This window comes from Mytilus edulis, chromosome 14 (genome assembly GCF_963676685.1).
Source record: "Mytilus edulis chromosome 14, xbMytEdul2.2, whole genome shotgun sequence".
Lineage (NCBI taxonomy): Eukaryota > Metazoa > Mollusca > Bivalvia > Mytilida > Mytilidae > Mytilus > Mytilus edulis.
In genome coordinates this window covers 24,435,108-24,458,167 of record NC_092357.1, presented here as the reverse complement: position 1 = coordinate 24,458,167, position 23,060 = coordinate 24,435,108, and the positions used below count along the sequence as shown (strand labels likewise).

Sequence of the window (23,060 nt, the reverse complement as noted above, 5' to 3'; positions counted from 1 at the left end):
AAAATGAAAGAATGTTATCACAAAATGAAAAAAACAGAGGTATAAAATTTGTTGTAAAGATTTCTATTTGAAAATGTTTAAGATTATAATTATAACAATAAGGAGTTATCTTCCTTTTAACTTCGTTTAAGACGAATTATGTGATCTCCATTGTCCCATTTTACAAGAATCGCATAAAAAAGGCTACTCAACTTTGTTACTAGATTTTAAAAAAAATAATGAAATTTCATAATATCAAAGTGTTTCCTACTTAGAGCAATTGTTGAAGTTTTTCCACTTACATTGCTTGTGTTTTAAAAGACTATAATCAATATTCTTTCTAATCAAATGAGAGGGACACAGCTTTAGTAAGAGCTTATCAACGACAATCCTAAACAAATATGTGTCATATTATTTCCATTACAAACAGCTAGTGCACATACATACCTGTCGATCTTTTGAACCGTACAAACACATCAAGATAAACATAATAACTGGAGTAAGGTTCAATAAAAGTGCCACCCATGTAGGAATTGTCTTAAATCCGACGATTAATGCTCCTAAAATAATCATGAATATTGTTCCTGGTGTCAAAATTGTAGAAATAAACAAAAACACTTGATAGACAATATACAGAAAGGATATATTCTCGTTGTTCTTGGTAACGTTTTTCCAGTCTTGAATGATTTCTAAAATGTTGGCCATGGTTGAAGGAGTCCAACGTCTACGTTGGTTGTAGAACTCGTTAAAAGATTCGGGAGCAAATGTGTACGAATCTGATTCTGCGCAATATTCAATTTTCCATCCTTTTTGAAGAAGTAGTGTGCACAACCATCGATCTTCACCTGTCAATAAAATATTCTTTTTAATTCTAAAATGTTTATTAATGCATTTTTTTAAATTAATAAGTTTTTGCTGCTGGAAAATTATTGTAACATCCAGAAGAAACTCCCAATATGTTATTATAATAATACAGATTTTAACTGGTAAAACGTGTATTTCTAAAACAATCATCAGACGTGGTTTTCAAATCATCAACACAAATCTGTTTGAGTTTAATTTAGGAGTCGAATGTTAAAGTAAAATCACAAAAATACTGAACTCCGAGGAAAATTCAAAACGGAAAGTCCCTAATCAAATGGCAAAATCAAATGATAAAACCCATTAAACGAATGGACAACAACTGCCATATTCCTGACTTAATACAGTTATTTTCAAATGTAGAAAATGGTGGATTGAACCTGGTTTTATAGCGCTAAACCTCTCACTTGTACGACTGTCACATCAAAATCCATTATATTGACAACGCGAATCCCAACCAAAAACAAATTGGAGTGAAATCTGGTGCTGCTCTTCGTGTGGCACCCGTCGTGTTGTTAAAGAAACAATAATTTAATAAATTGCCGTTTTGTTATATAGATTAAGCACACCATAAAGGTATCTACTAAACAGCTTACGACATTCGTTTTTTTAAATGCTTTGATACAGAATTTTTAAAAAAAAACTGTGTGTTGTCAATTTGTCGTCACGGAAATGACTAATCAAAACTAGACTTAAAGGTATATATATTAGGAAAATGGAATTTCAGAACTGACCTTGATCATACTGCAGACATTGCCTTGCCTCATTGGCAACTGTAGTGTATGTTTCAAGGACATCATGATTTAAGATGGCAGATCCACGGAACAAACTGAAACAACCAGGACTACATAATACACAGCCAAGCACGTGTTCAGTCGCTTTCTGTAGCCAATGACTTATAGCATATTCAAATTGCTGATACCAAACCATCGGTCCTGTATATATCATAAAACTGATAAAATGCGATGTCTTTATCATCTTGGTAATATAATTTTCTTTCTTTCTTTGCATTATTTTTGAAGATATTCTTTTGAAAAGAAATGACTATTAAACACACCATAACCTTTTAATTTCACTTTTTAACCTTTCATTCAACAAAGTTGTTTGCAGTTGGATTTCTCAGTGGACTTGTTTCGAATTGTTTTTATGTCGGTGCCTTTTGACCTGACTATATGGTATGGTTGTTTTCGCATTGTTGAAGGTTGTATGGTTTCATGTATTTGATCACATCCACTTCATTTTTCCTTCATAATTCTAAATTTGCACAACAAAACGTTAACCACAAGTGAAAAAGCTAGATCGTTCATTCAGAGTGGAATAGATAAAATAATCATTTTGAATCTCAAATCGTAATTTAAAATTGGGAATTGGGGTAATGAGGTAAGATAACCGTTTATTAATAACCGTATAAATTTCCTGATTTTCTTCGCATAAAATTTGAAAAAAAAACCTGATGTCTTTTATATTATTCTGTTTGAGTTGCACGGTATTCCGGGTTACAAATAGTTAATTTTTTTTAAATTGATCAACAATGTTTAACAAATCCATCCAAAGTTTATTTTTTTCTCATTTTATGCAGTAACATCCACTTTATCCCATAGCACGACATAATCATATATCAACGATACTGGTTTATTGATTGATTGTTGGTTGCTTAACGTCCAGTGGCAAATAGTTCATGCATATTCAGGACGAGAACAAGTTAACAATAAATACAATAGTCAGGTCTTGTCATAATAGAGGCCATTTGGAATCAACGATACTGTACACTCATACATGTTAGCAATATTTGGTCTTAATTTACATTACTACGCTTCAAACACGAAACTATCCAATCGGAGTAATAAGAAAAAATTTATTTCGACAATACATATGTTTATCTTCAAGACCCCCAATTGGTCTATCGATACGATATGTTTGTGTCTCTGCTCACTATCAACATTTTTAAAAGTTTAAAATACAAAATATCATTTAGTCGTCCAACCAAATTATAGCTATATGTAATTTAACCGATTAAACTGCAGTTCAAATTGTTACATTTTGACATCTAAGGTCCGTATGACAAGATTTCAACAAAAGGCAAAACACATACTGCATAGTGAGCAACAAATAGCCCGATATGACAATTGTAAACTAATACAAACATGAAATGACCTAATTTACGAACCACGGATTTATATGCTCCTGAATTGGGACATATGCACATATAGATAGAAGCGGGCACCCAACACACCTCTAACATTGGAAAGCTATGTAACTCTACAACATATAAACAAGATGATATTTTGACCACATTGTCTCGTTTTCTTATTTGTTTGGTTAAAATTCTCTCATTTTGAGAACACAAATCTAGTTTCGTACTGACCATTTCCAATGGGATGAATTCTACCACAAGCTGCCCCTACTTTATCGTTCTTTTCCATTCGTCTCAATAAACTAAGTACAGCTTCTGGTTGAAATTCAACATCTCCATCAAGAGCCAGAAGGAATGTATTTTCAGCGTATTCAGCTACTGCCTGCTTACCCTCATCTTTATGCTGATTCATTATTTTCCATTTCAAAATATACATCATATACATGACCTATATTATAATAAATTGATATTAATTGCTTTTTATGCCTTAAACACATGAAGAAATACTAATGTAATATTTTTATGATCACAATTCGGGGAAAAAATCTAGTTAGATAGTAATACACTACTCTGGCTTTTATATTTATGAATATTGTGGCAATCGGGAAACTTTTACCGATTTTTTAATTTTTGCATGCATACCTCATGTCTTATTTATTTATTTTAAGACTAAACAACCGCATTGTTCGAATCCCTACAAAAACATAGGTAGTTAACGAAAGATTATTAATCATATACCACAGAAGAGCGGAGAACATTATATGCAAATGACAAAATGGACACGAAACATTGGAAAAAACGTCTGAAAGACAAATAACAGCATTAAAAACACACATATGTGAAGAAAAAAATATACCGAGTCTATATTTTGCCTCATGGCATGACTTGTCTTATTGCTGAAGGTTGTGTGGTGACCGTGTTTGTTTACATCCACATTCATTAGTCTCTAGTTAATTTTCCAGAAAGAGATTTATATCGCATATTTTTGTTTTATTAGCTTACAAAATCAGAAAATGTGGCAGTTTTAGTATGTTGGTAACGAGACGTGTGCAAATGTTATGATGGTACCCTCATTGGATGAACATCAGGAGTCTGTTTGACTGACCAATTGGAAGTAATAATGATAGTGTTATTAACTGTTTCTGTATTGGCTATTGGGTCCACAACAGCTGACCTCGAATCTATAACAGGGGCAAAACAGAAACAGCCATTTCATAACACTGTAGTAGTATGTGTTTTTCGCATTCAAAATACAAAAAGTCCTGATACAGTGACCTTCTTGGCCGATGTATCTAACCTCGTTTACAGTTTATAACATTTCCTCAATATCTTTTTTATCTTGATGTTTTTTTTTGCTCAAAATACTGGTTAAAGACTGGTTTCTCTTATTTGTACACATGCATAGTATTGTATTATGTAGGCATATCTAGATATCCTGTGATATCATATATATGCATATGCGTGATTAGAAACATACTTTTTTATTCAAACTTCCTTACACAATTTAGTTAAACATTGTAAGGAACCTGGTTTTATAGCCCTTAATCTACCAAGTGTATGGTGCCTTCAGGGAATAATCCACCAGTAGTAAAGTTTCTTCTAGGAAGACAGTTGACATCGACTTGGTTGTAGTGAACCTGGTTTTATAGCGCTAAAGCTAGTTTTAATGCTTGTTTATGTTTTGCTTAAAATACGAAAGTAGTTACATTTTTGTAATAATGTTTCCGAAAAAATATGTACAACAATGAATAAGATATCAAAGATGATGTTATGGCCAAAACAAACAGAATCGCCAAACATCGATTAACAAAACGCGAAAAACTAAATTTTTGAAATAAACTTTAACCCCGACACATTATTTATGTATGTGCCTGTCCAAAGTCAGGAGCCTGTAATTCAGTGGTTGTGGTTTGTTTATGTGTTACATATTTGTTTTTCGTTCATTTTTTTTACATAAATAAGGCCAGTTTTCTCGTTTAAATTGTTTTACATTGTCTTATCGGGGTCTATTATAGCTGACTATGCGGTATGGGCTTTGCTCATTGTTGAAGGCCGTACGGTGACCTATAGTTGTTACTGTCTGTGTTATTTTGGTCTTTTGTGGATAGTTGTCTCATTGGCAATCATACCACATCTTCTTTTTTATATCACCATAGTTTTTAAAAACCAATGTCACCACATTATAGGAGGGATAATATTATTTGAGACTATCGGTATCTAAACCTTAAAGCTAAAATTAAGAAGTCAACGGTACTTAAAATATATTCATTCAAATAAACTTTACCTGGCTCCAGCGTTTCTTGTCTCGAACTTTTGTTTTGTCTTTCAAATGAACTAACAATTTATTTTCTCCAGGAAGTGTCCATTCAATTCTAGAACCATACGGTGTTTTCAACATTTCGCCATATGGTAATTCAATTTGTTGCTGATAAAGATTGCTGTAGGAATAAAAGAAAACTTTTAAAATATCTAAATCTATTATCTTCAAGTCAAAAAACTCATTCGAAATTGTTTGAAAGAGATCGACCGAAGAAGGCGAGACGATATTAAGTATTGGTAAACACAAACGTTAAATTATTATTTTTTAAACCAATAAGAGTTTAGTCAGAAGATAACGATTTCTGCAAATAAATGCAGCGAAAACGTTTGTGGTTTATAACACGTGAGACAATATTAATAATCTTATAAATTGATTGTAAGCATCTGATAGATGATTAACCAATCTATATACATACGTTATAATATTATAGCATACTATGTTTTGATTCCACTAAGGTCTACGGTGAAATTTATCACACGAAATGTAAATCTGCTGGGACCCAACTCCAATCTAACTTCCCTCACAAAGTTTCTTGACTAGGTTTTTTCTTCCCATTCCGAAAAACCCTGTTTTTATCTAAATTTATAAAGGGACGAAGTTCCCTATAACAGTAGAAAAATCGATAAAAAAGAGATATAATTTCCTATCAACAAATGGATTCAGAATCGTTTTCTTTCTATTTTCCCGCATAAGGGTAGAAATCTCTTGTCTTTTTTCCGGGTTCGTGTGTCATTTGCCTTTGAATATTCCTTACCACATTACTTATATCAGAAACGTTACGGTATTTCCGTTTCTTATGAATAAAGAGTTAGAATTAAGAAAACAATAATTGATACGGACTTCTTTGCCTTTCAAAGGTAAAGACTGCCTCTTATTATTTTAATTTATATTAAAGCCGGATAACTCAGAATATTCATCTAGAATACGGAGAGATACATCAAAAAATTCTGATGATCCATCGAGTGTAAGTGAAGTATCATCGGCAAATTGTAAAACGAAATACTCTGACTCAACTATAGTGATTCCTTTAACTCGGTCATTTTTTCGTATATAAAAGTATAACAAGTATATGTGCACATAGTTAAAAAAAAATATGGTGACAGGGGATCCCCTTCGACTTATCAATGACAGCCTCTTTGGATTCGTCTGCCTTTTTCATGTTCACATCATTGACAGTGAAATTGCAGAAAGCAGTCGGACTAGTTTTTGGAATGCACTTATTGACAGAGAATGTACAAGTATTATTTTTATCAAAACTTTACTACCTTGACAATATCATACCTCGTAGCATCATTCAATTCTTGAATAAAAGTGACTACATGTGAATTCACGTCTGTCTCTCCGTCTTTTTCTTCTTCAAACGCATCATCAAAAAATACATGGGCTGAAAATTCAATGAAGATTTTAAATTTCATCTCAAATGAAGGAAGATTTATTTATGTTTTGATATATAAGGTTCAAAACAATTTTTAATTGATCCCATCAATTGAAAACATAATAAATCAAATGATACTGCCATGCGTGTACATGATATATATTGATTTCTTCTTTTCTCTTATGTGTTTAGGGGTGTGTGGCTGGAACAAATATGTTTCAACCCATTTACGACATTCATAACGTACAGCCTGTAGTTCAGTGGTTGTTATTGGTTCATGTCTGTCATTTTTGTTTTTCGTTAATCATTTGTTTGTTACTGTTTTATAACCGACTACACGGTATGGTTGCCTTTAACTGCTTACGTCAATCTCATTTGACATTTTTGTGGATAGTTGTCTTATTGGCAATTATAGATAGATAGATAGATAGATAGATAGATAGTTTTTTTCAAAGGTTACAGAGAAGTTAAAAAATGATATACATAAAACTATACAACATCTCCTTTTTTTATACTGTGTCAGGGAAGCCGTCAATATCCAACATTTGAACATAATTTCACTTCAATTTTACTGACGATAAAAAAATAATTATGCACTGCCCCACCTGTCTCTTTACCGTTACTTTTTTCTAATCAAATAGTTTGGCCATTATTTGAAAAGTGTTAACCAAGATGTATTAATGTTACAACTTGAAACACCTAGTTTTCCAAAATTGATTCTAAAAGCCTTTAGATTACAGGTTGGTCGTTTTATCTGTAAATTTATATATTTTTATAAATTACCCTTTGTAGGATATTTAATGGACTTTGCTTTAAAATGGCGAGGATACTAGAAACGTTGAAGTTTCACGAGAAGCATGTCTCCTTTCATGTGTCCTTTGTGTTTCTTAGCTATATATATTTGTTTGTTTTATAGTGATTCAGATTATAACACAATGTTGACTGGTGTACCCCAATTTTTTACATTTTTACCTATTGTGGCTGTTTGTTTGTTTTCACATTGTTGCCAATACGATGGAATTGTATGCGACTGTCATACACGTGAGAGGTTTAGCTAGCTATAAAACCAGGTTTAATGAACCGCTTTCTACATACGAAACAAATGTCTGTACAAAGTCAGGAATAAGACAGTTGTTTTCCATTAGTTTGATGTGTTTGAGCTTTTGATTTTGCCTTTTGACAAACAAACAAATGGAAGTGTTTACAACCTTGACTTGCCTTTTGAATTGGGACTTTCCGTTTTAAATATTTTTCTGAGTTCAGTATTTTTGTGATTGATTTTACTTTTAATTTTGAGTCTAGACGATTCTCTAATTTTGTTTGTTGCTGTTTAAGGGCATACGTGCCAGTTTTCATGAAAACGTTAATAGTGCAATTTTTTTTAATTTGATAAATATACAGCAAAAAATGATGTTTTTTTTCTCTACATTCATGAACATTTGATAAATATGAGTTATTTCTGAATAAAAAATGTACACATTTTTTAGATACTTATGAAAAACAGAAATTACAAATTATTTATCAAAAAAACAATTTGTGGTTATCTTTTAAAACAACAAAGTTATGTCTTTGTTTCGAAAGGGAAAAAACGGCCACAAATCCCAATTTTGAGCAAATATTCAAAATTTCGACCTCATTTTACTCAAAAAGTAGCACATGAAGGTATATTTTTTATTACATATTTTTTATTACATATTTGATTAAATCAGGTAAAAAATAATCTATATGGAATTATCAAAATGTAAATACGGGATCAAAACTGTATCGTATGCCCTTAAGATACGATAGGAGACGTTTGAATTATTTGCGTATCGATTTACTATATTTGCCACTTATTAACAAAAAAAGGTAATTTGCAGAACCTTACATTTATACTGAAACTATTAAACAAGTAATATTTTCTTTACCTTCCAAGTCAAATGTCTCGACATCTTCGTTAAACGCGTTCTTCATGTAATCGTTGATAACCTGCTTTTTGTCTAACCTTAATAAAACAAAGGATGACCAATAGCGTTAAACGAGTCTGTTCGAAGTCAAACTATATACAAGTATAAAAGACAATATCACAGAGGACAAGTGATTCATGAACAGTATACTAATCGAATGAATATACAAAACAACACATCGTATACTTTCTATTATTTTGTTTTTGTCATCCCACATTTGCAACCACAACAAACACAGAGTTAGTAGACGAGACAGATAAAAGCGCTTAAATAAGTTATATAGCGTCACCAGTCTGACTTTTAAAAGTAGTCGGGTAATCTCATCCCCACATTTTCAGAATTTCAGTTCTCCTTCTGTCAATGTTAAACATAAGTAAAATTTGAATTGCAGAGGTCGTAACATTGACCTCGACGAACGATCGACCAAGTTCTAAATAACAACAAGACATATTTGAATAAATATTTAGTCCTCAACAAAATATTTACATTTTGTGAAATTGACCTTCTTGAGGGTTTATTTCTTTCTGACATAATATATATATATATACTTATTATAAGGTTTTTAATATATTTTTACTACTTAAGTAATGAGGTCCGATGTGAAAGTGAAAAAAAAGAATCAAATCATTTGATATATAGCAATTTTAATATGAATATTTGGTGTTAATTACCATGATTGAGATAACAAAATTTCCAGACCCATTGTAGCAAGTAAAAACAGAAATATGTTAAAACCTGATAAAACTGTGAACCTTCTAAAAGAGGGACGAAAGATACCAGAGGAACAGTCAAACTCATAAATAGGCACGTCTTTATAAGATAACAATAATATGAATACTAAAACAAGAGGCTCTCAAGAGCCTGAATCACTCACCTTAATTCTTTTGGTTAAATCTCTCATCAATGATTATTTTGGCTTTTCAATTTATTTAAATGTTTTTTTGGATCGTCCTATTTTCTTCAAAAGCCAAAAAAAATAATCATTTTCTCCTATGTTCTATTTTACCCATAGGAGCTATGTTTCTTGACATACAAGGAAATAAAATATATTAGATACTCTGAAACTCATTTAGCCTAAGTTTGGCTGAAATTGATACAGCAGTTTCAGAGGAGAAGATTTTTTAAAGTAAGTCAACATGATGAACAAATTGTGAAAAAAGTCTTTAAAGGGCAATAACTCCTTAAGGGGTCAATTGACAATTTTGGTCAAATTGACTTAATTGAAGATCTTACTTTGCTGAACATTATTGCTGTTTACAGTTTATTTCTATCTATAATTATATTCAAGATAATAAACAAAAACAGCAAAATTTCCTTAAAATTACCAATTCAGGGGCAGCAACCCAACAACGGGTTGTCTGATTCATCTGAAAATTTCAGGGCAGATAGATCTTGACCTGATAAACAATATTACACTGTCAGATTTGCTCTAAATGCTTTGGTTTTTGAGTTATAAGCCAAAAACTGCATTTGACCCCTATGTTCTATTTTTAGCAATGGCGACCATGTTTGTTGATAGATCAAAACTTCGGATACAATTTATAAATTAGATACCATAAGGAACATTCAGTTAAAGTTTGAAAGTATTTGGCCCAGTAGTTTCAGAGAAGAAGATTCTTGAAATAGTTTACGACGACGACAGACGACGACAGACGACGACAGACGACAGACGACGGACGACGACGGACGCCAAGTGATGGCATAAGCTCACTTGTCCCTTCGGGATAGGTGAGCTAAAAAACACAGGCTAGGTCCTATCTAATCTGTTTGCCGGTATGACGTTAAACATCGAATCAAATAATTCAACTTCATTATATAACTTTAAAGGACAACAGTGTTGATTGAAAGTTAAACCGTGTCAATCCCTTTTGTTTTCCGTATAAGTTATTTAACAATTATAAACAAGTTTCAGGTCGACGGCTTCAAATAGAAATATTTTGAAAGTACATAACAATCTTACAGTTAGAATGACATTTACGGTTGACAGTACTAATACTAAAAAACAGTATACAAATACAGCGTAAGTACCTGAATTATGTCACAGACCTTGTGTTCTAGTTGATATATATAGAATAAAGGACTTTTTGTTTTTGATACTGACTTTATCACAGTAAAATATCAGGTGAGCCCGAAAAAACAAAAAGTCCTTTATTCTGTTTATCGGTAATTTAAAAAAAATATAAAAATCACTACAGTAATAGAGAAAATAACAAACGAACTTCTTTTTCGCGTCGGATCACGGCGAATCACACTTGACGTCACAAGCTGCATTACGGCATTTGAAATTTTGTTACAGTGCAGTAAACATGGCGTTCTCTTGCACAAAGTATTCAAAAGAAATTATTGCATGTGTTTCATTAATATTCTGCTTTGGACATGACTCTAACAATGGCAAATATAATGGTAGCAAACCGGTAATTAAGTCAAATTTCTTTATTTTTCACAAAGCATCAACATACAGGGGGGATAGGAGGGGTCCTGATCACGAAATCCCGGGTTTAAAAACACGAAATCACGAGGTCCCGAAATGAAATAAAGTAAATCCCGACATCCCGAAACAACGAGCTTAAAAACACATTATCCCGGAGTCGGCCATATCCATGACCCCCTCCCCCCTCGAGCATAGTAAGTCAGCAGGTTTTTCATCGATCATCATTTTTAAGTTCAACGACAAGTTATTATAATTATATTTTACTTAGTTTAGTGGATAAAATTACATTTATCTTGTCATTAGGCCTATTCGCTCAGTGTTCATCATGAAGGAGTAGTCCAAATAATTATGACGTCTTGAAAGGTTATTATATTTTTTCGTCTTTCAGGAGGCATTGTAAGCTGACTGTTATTTGTAAATTATCTGATGAACAAGCTCATTTCTTGCTTACTTCATAATTATTTCAAACATTTTAATAGACGTCACTATAATTATAATTCAATTATAAGCTAAAAGTTTAGTGACGTTTTAAATTCTTGCTTTTGTCGAAGTCTTGTTCATCTATTTTCAACACGGACTAGAAATATGAAACTTTGAGTTAAAAGGTCCTGTGGTTACCTTTAATTCCTGATGTGAATTCATTGAATTTAGGGGAAGGCGACCCGGGTCAGTCACCCCTTATAAAGACTACAATTCTGGTCAAAGCAGACCTTTATACATAGATAGATAGGTATATAGGAAGATGTGGTGTGAGTGCCAATGAGACAACTCTCCATCTAAATAACAATTTATAAAGTAAATCATTAGAGGTCAATGTACGGTCTTCAACACGGAGCCTTGGCTCACACCGAACAACAAGCTATAAAGGGCCCCAAAATTACTAGTGTAAAGCCATTCAAACGGGAAAACCAACGGTCTTATATACATGTATGGTTTGGTGCCCCCTTTTTAAAATTTATCCTAGATCCGCAAAAGAATAAGTTTTTGTTCTTCGTTCTATGAATATATGTCTTTAAATTGACAATTTTTTTCTAGCTTCTCACATGCGATAGCGGTACCTTTTTTGTCATTATTTATGTGTTGCGTTTAAATATGAATTGTAACATTTTATAGTGATTGAACAAATACTTCTCAAGAAACAGAAAAAAAAACTACTTGGAACAGCACTAGGCTATGTATTGTATTGGTATTGTATGAATAAAAACTCGGATTGGAACATCATGGACAATATGTGTCATATGTTAGTTGTACTTCATATATCAATAACGCATTTTTAAAAGTCTATCGGATTTTTCATGCATTTTTTGTTCACATTTTCACAACAATCGTTCAAAAAGGCTAAACTAACTTTGTGAAAGTTTGAAACAATGTCAAGTGTTTCATTCGCCAAAAATCTCGTGCGTTTCTGCGAAAAAAATCACGCGCAATTTTGTGAATGAAAGGGGAAAGTAGATCCTTACGCGTTGCATTCGCGCATGTCAATTGCGTACTAACCCAATAATTTTTATATCACGGTCAGTCCACTGATACTGACATTATCAGCGAGTACACATCAAAGGTAAAATGTACAAATTACCGATAATACACAATATCAACTGCGAGTCACAATATGAACCTTTATATCGAGTAAATATGTGCAAACAATTTGATAATCGATTTATCGGATTCTATTTGTGAGTTATGCATGATAAGAATCAGTGCATTCTTGGTTTCATCAGTAAACCAGATATGTTTGTAAGTTCGGGTAAATATTATTAACACCGGTTCATTCATTATGACATCGATGATGTTTCTAGGTTAATTTTTTGTAGACTTGGTTAACCTATCTGACGTAACAATACCATGATATACATAGTGATGCTGCCAATAATTTGTATACTTATACACAAAAAAACAAGAAAGAGAAGAAATAACTAAATTCATCTTAAACATCTTTAAGGATGTTTGCTCCTCTTATTTCTTTAGTTTTTTCAAGATGTTAGGAATCCTCTGTTTTTATATATGTAGTGCCGATAAACATTTTGCCCGCTAGTTCCTACTTGTTTTCATAATTTGTTTACATGCAGTTTTAAAATGCCATTTATGAAAATCTTATAGAATCCTTGTATTATTTTCTTACATTTTAAAGCAAAATGTTACACAAGGTACACGTTTGAAAAATCTGGGGAAAATCAATTCCCTTTCACCGTTCAACAGTATTCAACGCTTGATATTTTTTAAAACAATACACGAACCCTTAACTTCTTTAGTTTTGCTTTTTTCGTTCTTTTAATTAAATACTATCAACATGATCAAATTTTACATGTTATAACAATCTTTAAAAAAGCTTTTTATTTTAAAACAGAGTAGCAAACATCCTGAAAAAGAAAAAAAGTTTTTTTAGTTAACAAAATAAGCTATTAAAGTTTCAATGCGTGACTTGTTTTAGTGTAAATACCATAACACAATTACAGGGTTGCCTGGCAAACAATATAACTGCATTGCAAAGTTTCAATTATATTCTAACTCGAACACCAAACTACGATATAATTAATTCAAGCAGTAACATTGACATAAATGTTCACCTGGTAAGCGACAAGATAACAGATTGAAACAAAATGAATTGTGAATGTCATTCTGCAACTTTTTTTTAGAACGTGTAATCGGTTAATCAGTGTATAGTTTTGATCATTTAATGACAAAAAAAAGAATTAGGGTAATTTCAGAAATTTACCTTAAAATTGAAGTAAGTAGCTGGTTCATTTCAATTCCAGTTTCATGCCACATAGTAGCACAACAAGCATATAGCATTTTCCTCTTCTTTTGTTTCTTGTCAGATGTCTGTTACAATGACAAAAGTTTGAACTTGGTACATGATAAGACAACAGCAATGACGATTGATTCAACATAACACAAATACTACATGTACTTGAATGAGATAAAAACAGAGATTCTATTTTCCTTCAACTATTAAAGAAGAAATAAAATGGATTGTTTTTCTGGAAAATTGTATTATTGTTAGAATATATTAGTTCTTTGATAATTTCAGGTTTATGTTCTATTTTTGCAATTTAAAGATAATTTCTTTCCGAAAAAGTTTATGTGTCTAAACTTCATTATGATTTGAAAAGACTTCGATAGTAACATTGTAATTGTGAAAAGCGTTTCGTTTTTTTGTAATAGAATATCAGTGCTGTTGGTGAGAACTTGAGAATGTATAGTTCATAAAAGAAAAGGAACCAATTGTGATGCAACTAATGCGCATTTCGAAAATAAACGTCTCTTTAGTTATGTTCGATGGGGAAATATTTGAAAATCTGATTAAGCCGTAAAAGGGCAAACTTTGAAAAAAGCATGGCATAAGTAGAAATGTTAAGGAAATTGTATATCCGCAATTTGAAATAGAATCAGTTATTTCATCCTACAGCAATGAAATTCTTAAAACAAAAAAACATGTTAAGACTATAAGGGACACATGCATTAATGAAATATGTGTGATGTCGCAGTTTTCGAACATTTTTAGTACACATAAATTTGCACTGCTAGGACTATTTATTATTCCCTTTTTCGTATATTTCAACAATTTTATGTTTTGCGTTATTCTTATATCAGCAATACTTGTCATAATCATTTGTAATTATAATTAAATTTGACACATACTATTTTTTTTTTTATTGTAAAAAGAATCATACAGGATTCAAAAGACATTTGTACTTATTTCTCGTCAATGTAAGGTTAAATTCTAATGACATACTGTATGGTTAGCTTATTATATAGATTAGCTCTGGTATAAAATAAAATGTATTTTTACAAAAAAGAAAATCAATAACAGACATATAAACAAAAATGACACCTCCATATTTTGATCCGACTCCTTATCTTTGACGGCGTTTGTTTTGATAAGTTTATCTACTTATCATTGAACTTCAATTACTTTGAAAGTTGTGTTCGTGTGATAAATAATACATCTTGCGTTTGACTAAGTAATCTGTGTGACGGACAAAATATAAAATCATCAATATATCCTGCAAGCAACAATACTTTTACAGATTTGAGATACGGCGATAGCCCTGATTTTGTTCTACTGGTATATAAGTCCTGTAACAATTAAGGTGGCGCGGGTGTCTTCCTCCATTTTGGATTTTGGAGACGCAGATACCAATTGGTCTAGATCTTGAATGAAATGTGCAAATTTTGATTGTTGAGTGTAATTCATGATTTAACTTCAAATATATTTATAGAAAACTAAATGTTTTATCATATTTACGGCTGTATTTTCTATAAAACACAACATTCTTGTTTGATTCATTTTTGTAAAACTTTTCCAAATTAGGGAGGATAACCAAGATAGTACGGGAGATAACTCAGATAAATTAATGTTACAAAAGAAAGTTCTATGAATTTACATATTTTAATACGTAGCAAGAAACCAAGTCCGGTGACCACATTTTTTTCTTTTTCTTATTTAAAGATATGTTACAAGAGCTACCTTAAAACTCTATGGTGTAGTTTTATCACACAAAATTGAATTTTCCTTGCATAATCTATACATAATATAACAATTTTGCACAATTTGTAGCGTGAAAAAAGAGGCTATATATCCTTCAACAAACCTCCTTATGATTAATAATGTTGTATTCTTCGTCATCTCTTCTGCGATTCAGTATCAATGATAGCTCAGTTAACAATCCACAGTAAAATGGTGAAACGAATATCCTGTTAAATGAATGCGTATGGTTTATAGTGGAAATATTTGTCATCTTTTTTCGTTAAGTGTAAAGACGCCATGTTGATATGGTTCACCATTACGACACATGTGTTACAAATGACCACGCATATGTTACAATTGTAAAAGTAAAGATTGAGACGGTTTTTTATGGTGCCATCCCCTAAAGAGAGTTATTACCGATTTTCTTTCACTGGCAATGATCAACATGACGAACGCCAACTGGAATAGGATGTATTTATTTAGTGTTTTGTAGACTGATGATTGTCTTTTCCATGGTTTTAATTCTTTTTTCGTTATTTTGTTTGGTTTTGTTTCGACTTATTATTTCCGGTTTTTTTTTTAAATATATCGCGTATCCGTTTAACAATTGTGTATCGTATTACAATCAATAATGATTTCAGTGAATGATAATTGAAAAAAGTAATACAATTATGATATAGCACGCATGATTTTATAGCGGTTTGGTTTTGCTGTGCTTAAAACGCATTCAGTATTGGTAACGAATTAAAATGCAATCTTTCATTAGTAGATGAATATAGCGAAATAACTATCAAAATAATGTTCGATATACGTTGGCGAAGACGTTGGAACCACTGTTTTTGTTAATGTTACAACTTACCTGGAAGTTTCTCCATTCTTTCGTCCATTTGATTTCCATATATGCCTTGTTATGAAAAGAACTGAAATGTACAGCAAGACAAATGCTACTAGTAGTTCTGTACATTCATTCACTAAGCGACTATTGTCTTTGATACACCAGTAAGAAAAAAGAAGATCACAGGACTCTAATTTCAAAATATCCGGATGGTGCATCAATCCGCCTATAACAAGCGGTACTGCAATTGGTAACATAACCATTGGAATACTAAAACCAAATCGCTGACAATTAATCACGCATACTGTTTTTGAGATCTTATAACACAAGTAGTCACAAATTACGCAAATACTCGCTGCTAAAAATGGTACACGCGTTTGACAAATCGGATTATGTCCCATTTGTTGTTCTCCAAAGACGGTATATATTGTCGAAATTCCATTATTGAATAGTGCTCTCAGGGCGCCCATAGAATCAGTACCTCGACAAGTAAAAATCGTGATAACTGAAAAGAAAGTAATTAGTATTTTCCAGAGACTTATTATGCATGATGTTTTAGTTCTTCTTTTATGTAATTCTTCTTTCAGAGCTGATAGAAAAGGCACCTTGTCTTCCCCCATAGTAATGAAAGTTTCCCAGTATTTAATTGAGACAAATAGTACGGATAGCAGAAACGAAGCAATCATCCATCCAATGTTTATGTATATTATTATTGAAACAATTCCGGCAAACTGCAATATCAAGCCTGCTATTGGTAATGCAAGCGACGGCATTGATGTTTCATCGCAACGTGAAAACATACTGGGAGGTTTATTTGCAATTCTTTCACTTATGATGGGTTTATCTTGGTGTACATTGTACGGTTTCTCTGTTTCCTTTTGCTTTCTTTGTTTATCATCTATTCCCTCCGAGTTTGTTTTAATGTCATCGTCAGTATTTTTTCTATGTCCAGTTTGTTGAGTGTTGGTTTTTTCTTTCTGCGTTTCTTTCTGTTGATTCTTTTTCTGTCTTTTTTCACTAAGCTTAGTGGCGATCTTATCGACGAGATCGATTATCGGTGGAAATACACCTGTTGCTAAATAAACGACAGAAGCCGACACTGGATCGAATGAAGGTAACACAACAAATCCTAGTATGGAGATTCCAATGGAATGAACAGTTTCAATAAGAATCAGCTAAAAATGACAAACTTGTAATATAGAGGAAAACATCTACGTTATAAGATAGGTTTATTGCAGGCTTTTCGGTCACATAACACAATATGTTTTTATGTTGTTGTTTATTCAAACCGAGTGCTGTCACGGTATTATTTTAACAAATCCTGACATCACAAGGTTCGTGTACGACAAAACAGACTTAAAATTATACATTATCTGACTTATACCCTCAAAACATATTATTTTTGCAACGATTTGTAGGCACTGGGTTGTTTCTTTTTTTTTTTCCTGTTTAAAGATATAAACGGCTGATTTACAATGAAAAATAAAACTCACTAATCGATCTAGATTTTTAACTTTAGAAATGTCTGTCCAGTCACATTAGCTTTATAAATGCATAAAGCAAAAAACGAATGACAATATAAACGGTGTTTGTAAAATATAAGTAACGTTATAAGCAAGTGTTTTTATCAATCCCAAAAAGGAGGATGATATATGTGTATGTGCTCTACTTTAAATGAAATTATGAATCAGAGCAAATGTGAATCGAAAGCTTGGGTCTGTCACTGGAATACAATATATAGTATTATGAACAATCTAATAAAGTAATTCATTATTTAAAAAAAAAACATCAAATGAAATGAAAACACAACGCAATATCCAAAATACTTTTGATGTCAACTTCTTATACCCAGCAGTTTTGAATTACATACTTAAATATACACGTTTACAATAAAATGAATCATTGTCGATATTTAATATAAAATTACATATAAACTAATTTTTAGATTCCATGATAAACTTACTGATAAAAGTACTTTCCAGTCCAAACTTTTATTGGATTTGAAGCAGATTCTAAAAAATGTCGACATGAAAGTCAAACAATATGGCGCAATTATGACCAAAAATAATGACCAGATCCATGAGTCGTCAATAGCAGTAGAATGTGTTCCGGTGCATGATGTGTCGTTGGTGCATGTTGAACATTCTGGCTCTAAAAGACCTCCGAGAGTATTCATATCAGACATTTCGGATTGTATTGGTGGGTTTACGTGCCAAATAATGATATGCATTAAAATCCGCCCAATAAATCCACTTATAAAAGCAATTATAAAAAGAAAAACTGCAAAAGCAATTTTAAGAATCTGTTCAGGATTCAGACATTTGGAGTCCTTTAGTTTGATTTTTTTTAAATTCTTTACGTCCCTTGTTGTTTTGAGGGTGCTGTAAATATAAAAAAAAACTTTTGATAATTTAAATATCGTATCATTGGACTATTTACAGAGCGTACAGGTGGTACACAATTTATGACACGAAAAACATTAAAACCAATGGACCAATGTTGAACTATACACTTGATTTTAAATGAGGAACTATAATAAGAAAGTTAATATCAATAGTTGTTAGCCATATAAATAACCGCACGGTCAATTTGTTTCGAATTACAAAATTCGCTTTCAGTACAGAAGGATCTTTTCAGTTCTTTGTCAGAAGTTATTTTTTACCGCCACAAAAACAACTAAAAATCTATTGAACAGTATTTTATTCGCATTGATATTAAAAAAAATGAAAATTCTTTACGTTTTAATCTAGGACTTTTTTGACGATGTAAATGACAAAAGTCATTTCAAAACAATATTATTTACTTGTAAAAATAAATGATGATTGGACTGATTTTTTCGTCTTCAGAAAATTACAATATATATTGAAATACAATTCATCTCCTCAATGATTAAAGTAGGTACAACTGCATTAAACCTTAAATTGCCAGAATATGATGTGCTGCATTGATTCTATGATTAATTTTTTGATATCGGGTTATCGCAATATCTCATGACGTTTTTTTTTTGTGCAATTTTACTTACACAAAAGTTGTTATGGGGTTTCAAATGAAAAGAAATTTAGATTGTTTTAATATTTCATTAATTATGTCAATAAAACCAAACTATTTCCGTCATCTTGATACTGTCAATCTGTTGGTTTGTTTTTCTTATCTTGTTTCCACTTCGTATAATAACATGAATAAGGTTCTATAAACACAGAATTAACCATGTTATCTATTTGAGATAAAGATAAGATTTTAAAAGATACTTTATGTATTTGAAATACACAGATGTAGATTTTACCCTCCTTCATATTTCCCTCATTATGCCTTTTACATCCTAACAAATTTTGCAGCACGTTGACGCAAAAACTAGAAAGTCTTTGCCAGAAGTAAATGACTGAGATTACAGCACAAAAACGGTTAGTACTTTGTTGGATTTTTTTTGTACACAAGATTTTATCATTTTATGCAAGACATATTATAATCAAATTAAAATCGCATCCTTAAAGTAACAAAGCAAAGAATCGATTCAAAATTTGTAAGCAGAAATGCACACAAAATCTGTCCATAGCACTGTTTCTACGAGTGGTAGAAGTTGTGTTTTGCTTTAGTTTGCCTATACAAAATTAGTCTATGGTGGAGATCACATTGGTTGACCAAGTAAAATGTTTTCATTTAAAGTCATATGAAACGAGTGACTGGTGAAAAATAATGTTTATCCAATTCTTGAACCGATGCAAAGCCATGTGTTCATCATAAACTTGATCATCTGTGCACGATTTTATAATTTTTTACGCAAACATTTCGTTTAATCGGTTTTTTTCCCTCTGTCTGTTATTGTGTTAAAATATGGCAGCTACTTAATTGTGTTTTAAAGCCGAAGTTTAACGATTGTCATTTAATAGTTAACAACCAACACAGAAGCATGGATATTGAACACGTGTATAACATGTACAATCAGATAATAGTTTTTTTAAATGACAGATCCATGCGTATTGCGATCACCGGATTTTTACGAGGAGGGTCACGCTGAGGTCACTTGCATACCAAAAATATGTCGGGCGAATTGCTTCCTGGAAGCTAGCAATTATAACCAAGTACACATCTTTTGAATGTGGACAAATCAAAGAATTGTCTTCACAAAAAAGTATATGTACATAAGTTTCATAACGAAAACTATCCTTTTAAAATGTAGTTGAAAAAAAAACTATGCATATTTTTTTTTTAATTTGAGGTTTCATATGACTCAATTTTTCTGTAAAAAATGTTATCTTTTATCAGCTATTTTGTAAAATAAGTCTCATGCTAGCAGCCATATTTCTAGGTTAATCAACCCAAAGACATTTCTAACTTTAATAACCGTAGATTTATTTGATACTTGATTAATAAAGATTTCATAAATCCTCACAAACATTGAGCCTCAATGTCCCCTTATTTTGTTCATTACGGTTATCAGATTGCTTTCATGTTCATTAAAAGAGAGGTAACACTAATTTCTTTTACAGTGGACATAAAATCTTGCAAATGAATCGCATAAAGCCATCAAGTTGTTTTTGGTTTTTTATTGTATTTTTTTTCAATTTGTGTTTTATTTACTGCTACTAAAACATTTGTGAGATCAATAACACTCCAAGATCATAATTGTGTACGAAAAACATTCAAGAACAAAAAAAAAAAGGATTCATCTTACAACTTTTTTCTCAGTAATAAAAATGATAGTGTCTTCAACGACAAAGCAAATACAAAACGTTTACAAAATTAATAGACACGTAATATTAGTATCATTGATTTTGAATAAGATCGTTTGGTTATATATATAGTATATATACATGCACCTTGCATTGTATTAATACGTACTCATTTCCACCCTTTTTCGAAGTCTCTGTTGTGTTTTCTTGTGACGTAGACGAACGTTCTTCCTTTGGTCTAAACAATTCCAAAACTGAATCCGAACTGAAACCAAATTGCACTTGTGTTGCAGAGCTATATGTTTGGCATAACAACAAAATAATCAAATCTCCAAAAATCCAAACAAAAAGCTAAATATTTAAAAAGTTTGATTCTTTTACCCTATTTTTTATGCTAAGGTTATCCTTATCCTGTATAACAACTAGACAATTATGAAAAATGTAGTCTGTATCTGTTGTAGGAATAGGAAAGCAAAATCAAGGCATGCGTGACGCTCAGATCAAAATAGTTAGAAAGCCATGCAACCATGATTGTTGTGTTTTAAGCAAGACTATCAAATTCGTTTAGGTATTGATCTCTAGCTGGAAAATTAGATGACTACATAAATGCTGGGTCAGTATTCTATTATTTTCACAGAAAATCAAAAATCTATTAAACATAAAGATTTTGAATTTTCGATTAAACACATTAAGTAAGATTTTAGTGCATCCTGATGACGATTGCTTACAGATGAGACAACTCTCCATCCAAATAACAATTTATAAAAGTAAACCATTATAGGTCAATGTACGGCCTTCAACACGGAGCCTTGGCTCACACCGATCAAAAAGCTATAAAGGGCTCCAAAATTACTAGTGTAAAACCATTCAAAACCATTATGTTTATCTACTTTGTTGAGAATAACTTCAAGATTAAGTTGATATCATAAACATTGCAGACTGAGTGTATTTTCCTCTGTTATGATAGTTTATTCTGATCTCAAATAATTCCCATTGAATATAATTTCCTTTCTTCCATTCCCCAACAATACTTTTCAAACAACTGATTATCAGTGAAATAATTTGTATAGTATACTGATATTGCATAAACAGAAAAAGCGTGTACTATGACAGAGAAAACACAAAAGATTTACAACAGAGACTCGCAATATCCGTACCCTAGATTTTAAGTAGGATTGTTTGGTTACAGGGATAGTATGATATATAAGCACCTTGTGTTGTATAAATACGTACGCATTTCCAGCCTTTTTCGTAGAATTCAGTGTGTTGTCTTGTAACGTAGATGTATTTTCTTCCATTGTTCCATTCAATGCCAAATTTGAATTCGAACTGAAATCATGTAACAGTTGTGTTGTAGAGTTAAATGACTGACATTTCAACAATATGATAAAATTTTCAAAAAGGCAAACACATTTTGATTTAAAGGATTTCTTATTCGAACGTATGGAAAGTTATAAAAATGAAATCCGCAACTGTTTTTGGAAATCTAATAGCCAGTATATACTTGCAAAATTAAAGCATAAACCCATCATTATTACGTTTTAGACAAGATTATCCAATACCTAAATGATGTGTAGCTGAAGATATATGATGAATACATGTACATACAAACTGAATCAAAATCATATTATGTCCAACGAAAAACAGAATACTAGCAGGTTTCAAATTCTCGAATTGAAGGACGCATTATCTTCAATTCCTCAACAGTCCTTTTTAAACAACTAACTATGAGTTAAATCACTTGTAATGTATACAAATGTTGCAAAAGCAAACTTAATTTTAGTTTGTCCATTTAGAAGAGCAGACGGACTTAGTTCTGTAACGTTGTACAAAAGCTTAATGAATGAAAATCTAACAAAATGATCTTTGTGTTTCATTTTTTTCCTTTTTTGCTAATACTTCTACAGATACTTCTGTTATATCGCGATCGATAACACACCACGAGTGTTTTGAACGCCATATGTTTAAATGCAAAGAACTGCAATATTTAAGAACTTGATTTAATTGTAATACGGATAGAGTCTACTGCGACAAATTAAAC

At 31.6% G+C, this 23,060-nt stretch overlaps 1 protein-coding gene across 2 annotated transcripts in view; it reads right to left on the bottom strand.

The window, feature by feature from the left end:
* LOC139503937 (chitin synthase chs-2-like) overlaps positions 1-23,060 on the bottom strand; it is a 32,224-nt gene that overhangs the window by 5,995 nt on the left and 3,169 nt on the right. The window contains exons 2-13 of one of the 2 annotated variants that reach the window (XM_071293959.1): positions 22,253-22,348; positions 21,189-21,284; positions 18,313-18,730; positions 16,374-17,524; positions 15,639-15,741; positions 13,760-13,866; positions 8,577-8,653; positions 6,576-6,678; positions 5,259-5,412; positions 3,206-3,422; positions 1,575-1,775; positions 427-824 (exon numbers count right to left, since the gene is read on the bottom strand). In XM_071293959.1, the coding sequence (XP_071150060.1) occupies positions 427-824; positions 1,575-1,775; positions 3,206-3,422; positions 5,259-5,412; positions 6,576-6,678; positions 8,577-8,653; positions 13,760-13,866; positions 15,639-15,741; positions 16,374-17,524; positions 18,313-18,730; positions 21,189-21,284; positions 22,253-22,348 (3,121 nt within the window). The remainder of the gene's footprint in view (positions 1-426; positions 825-1,574; positions 1,776-3,205; positions 3,423-5,258; positions 5,413-6,575; positions 6,679-8,576; positions 8,654-13,759; positions 13,867-15,638; positions 15,742-16,373; positions 17,525-18,312; positions 18,731-21,188; positions 21,285-22,252; positions 22,349-23,060) is intronic. The other variant, XM_071293960.1, reaches the window with a different exon arrangement.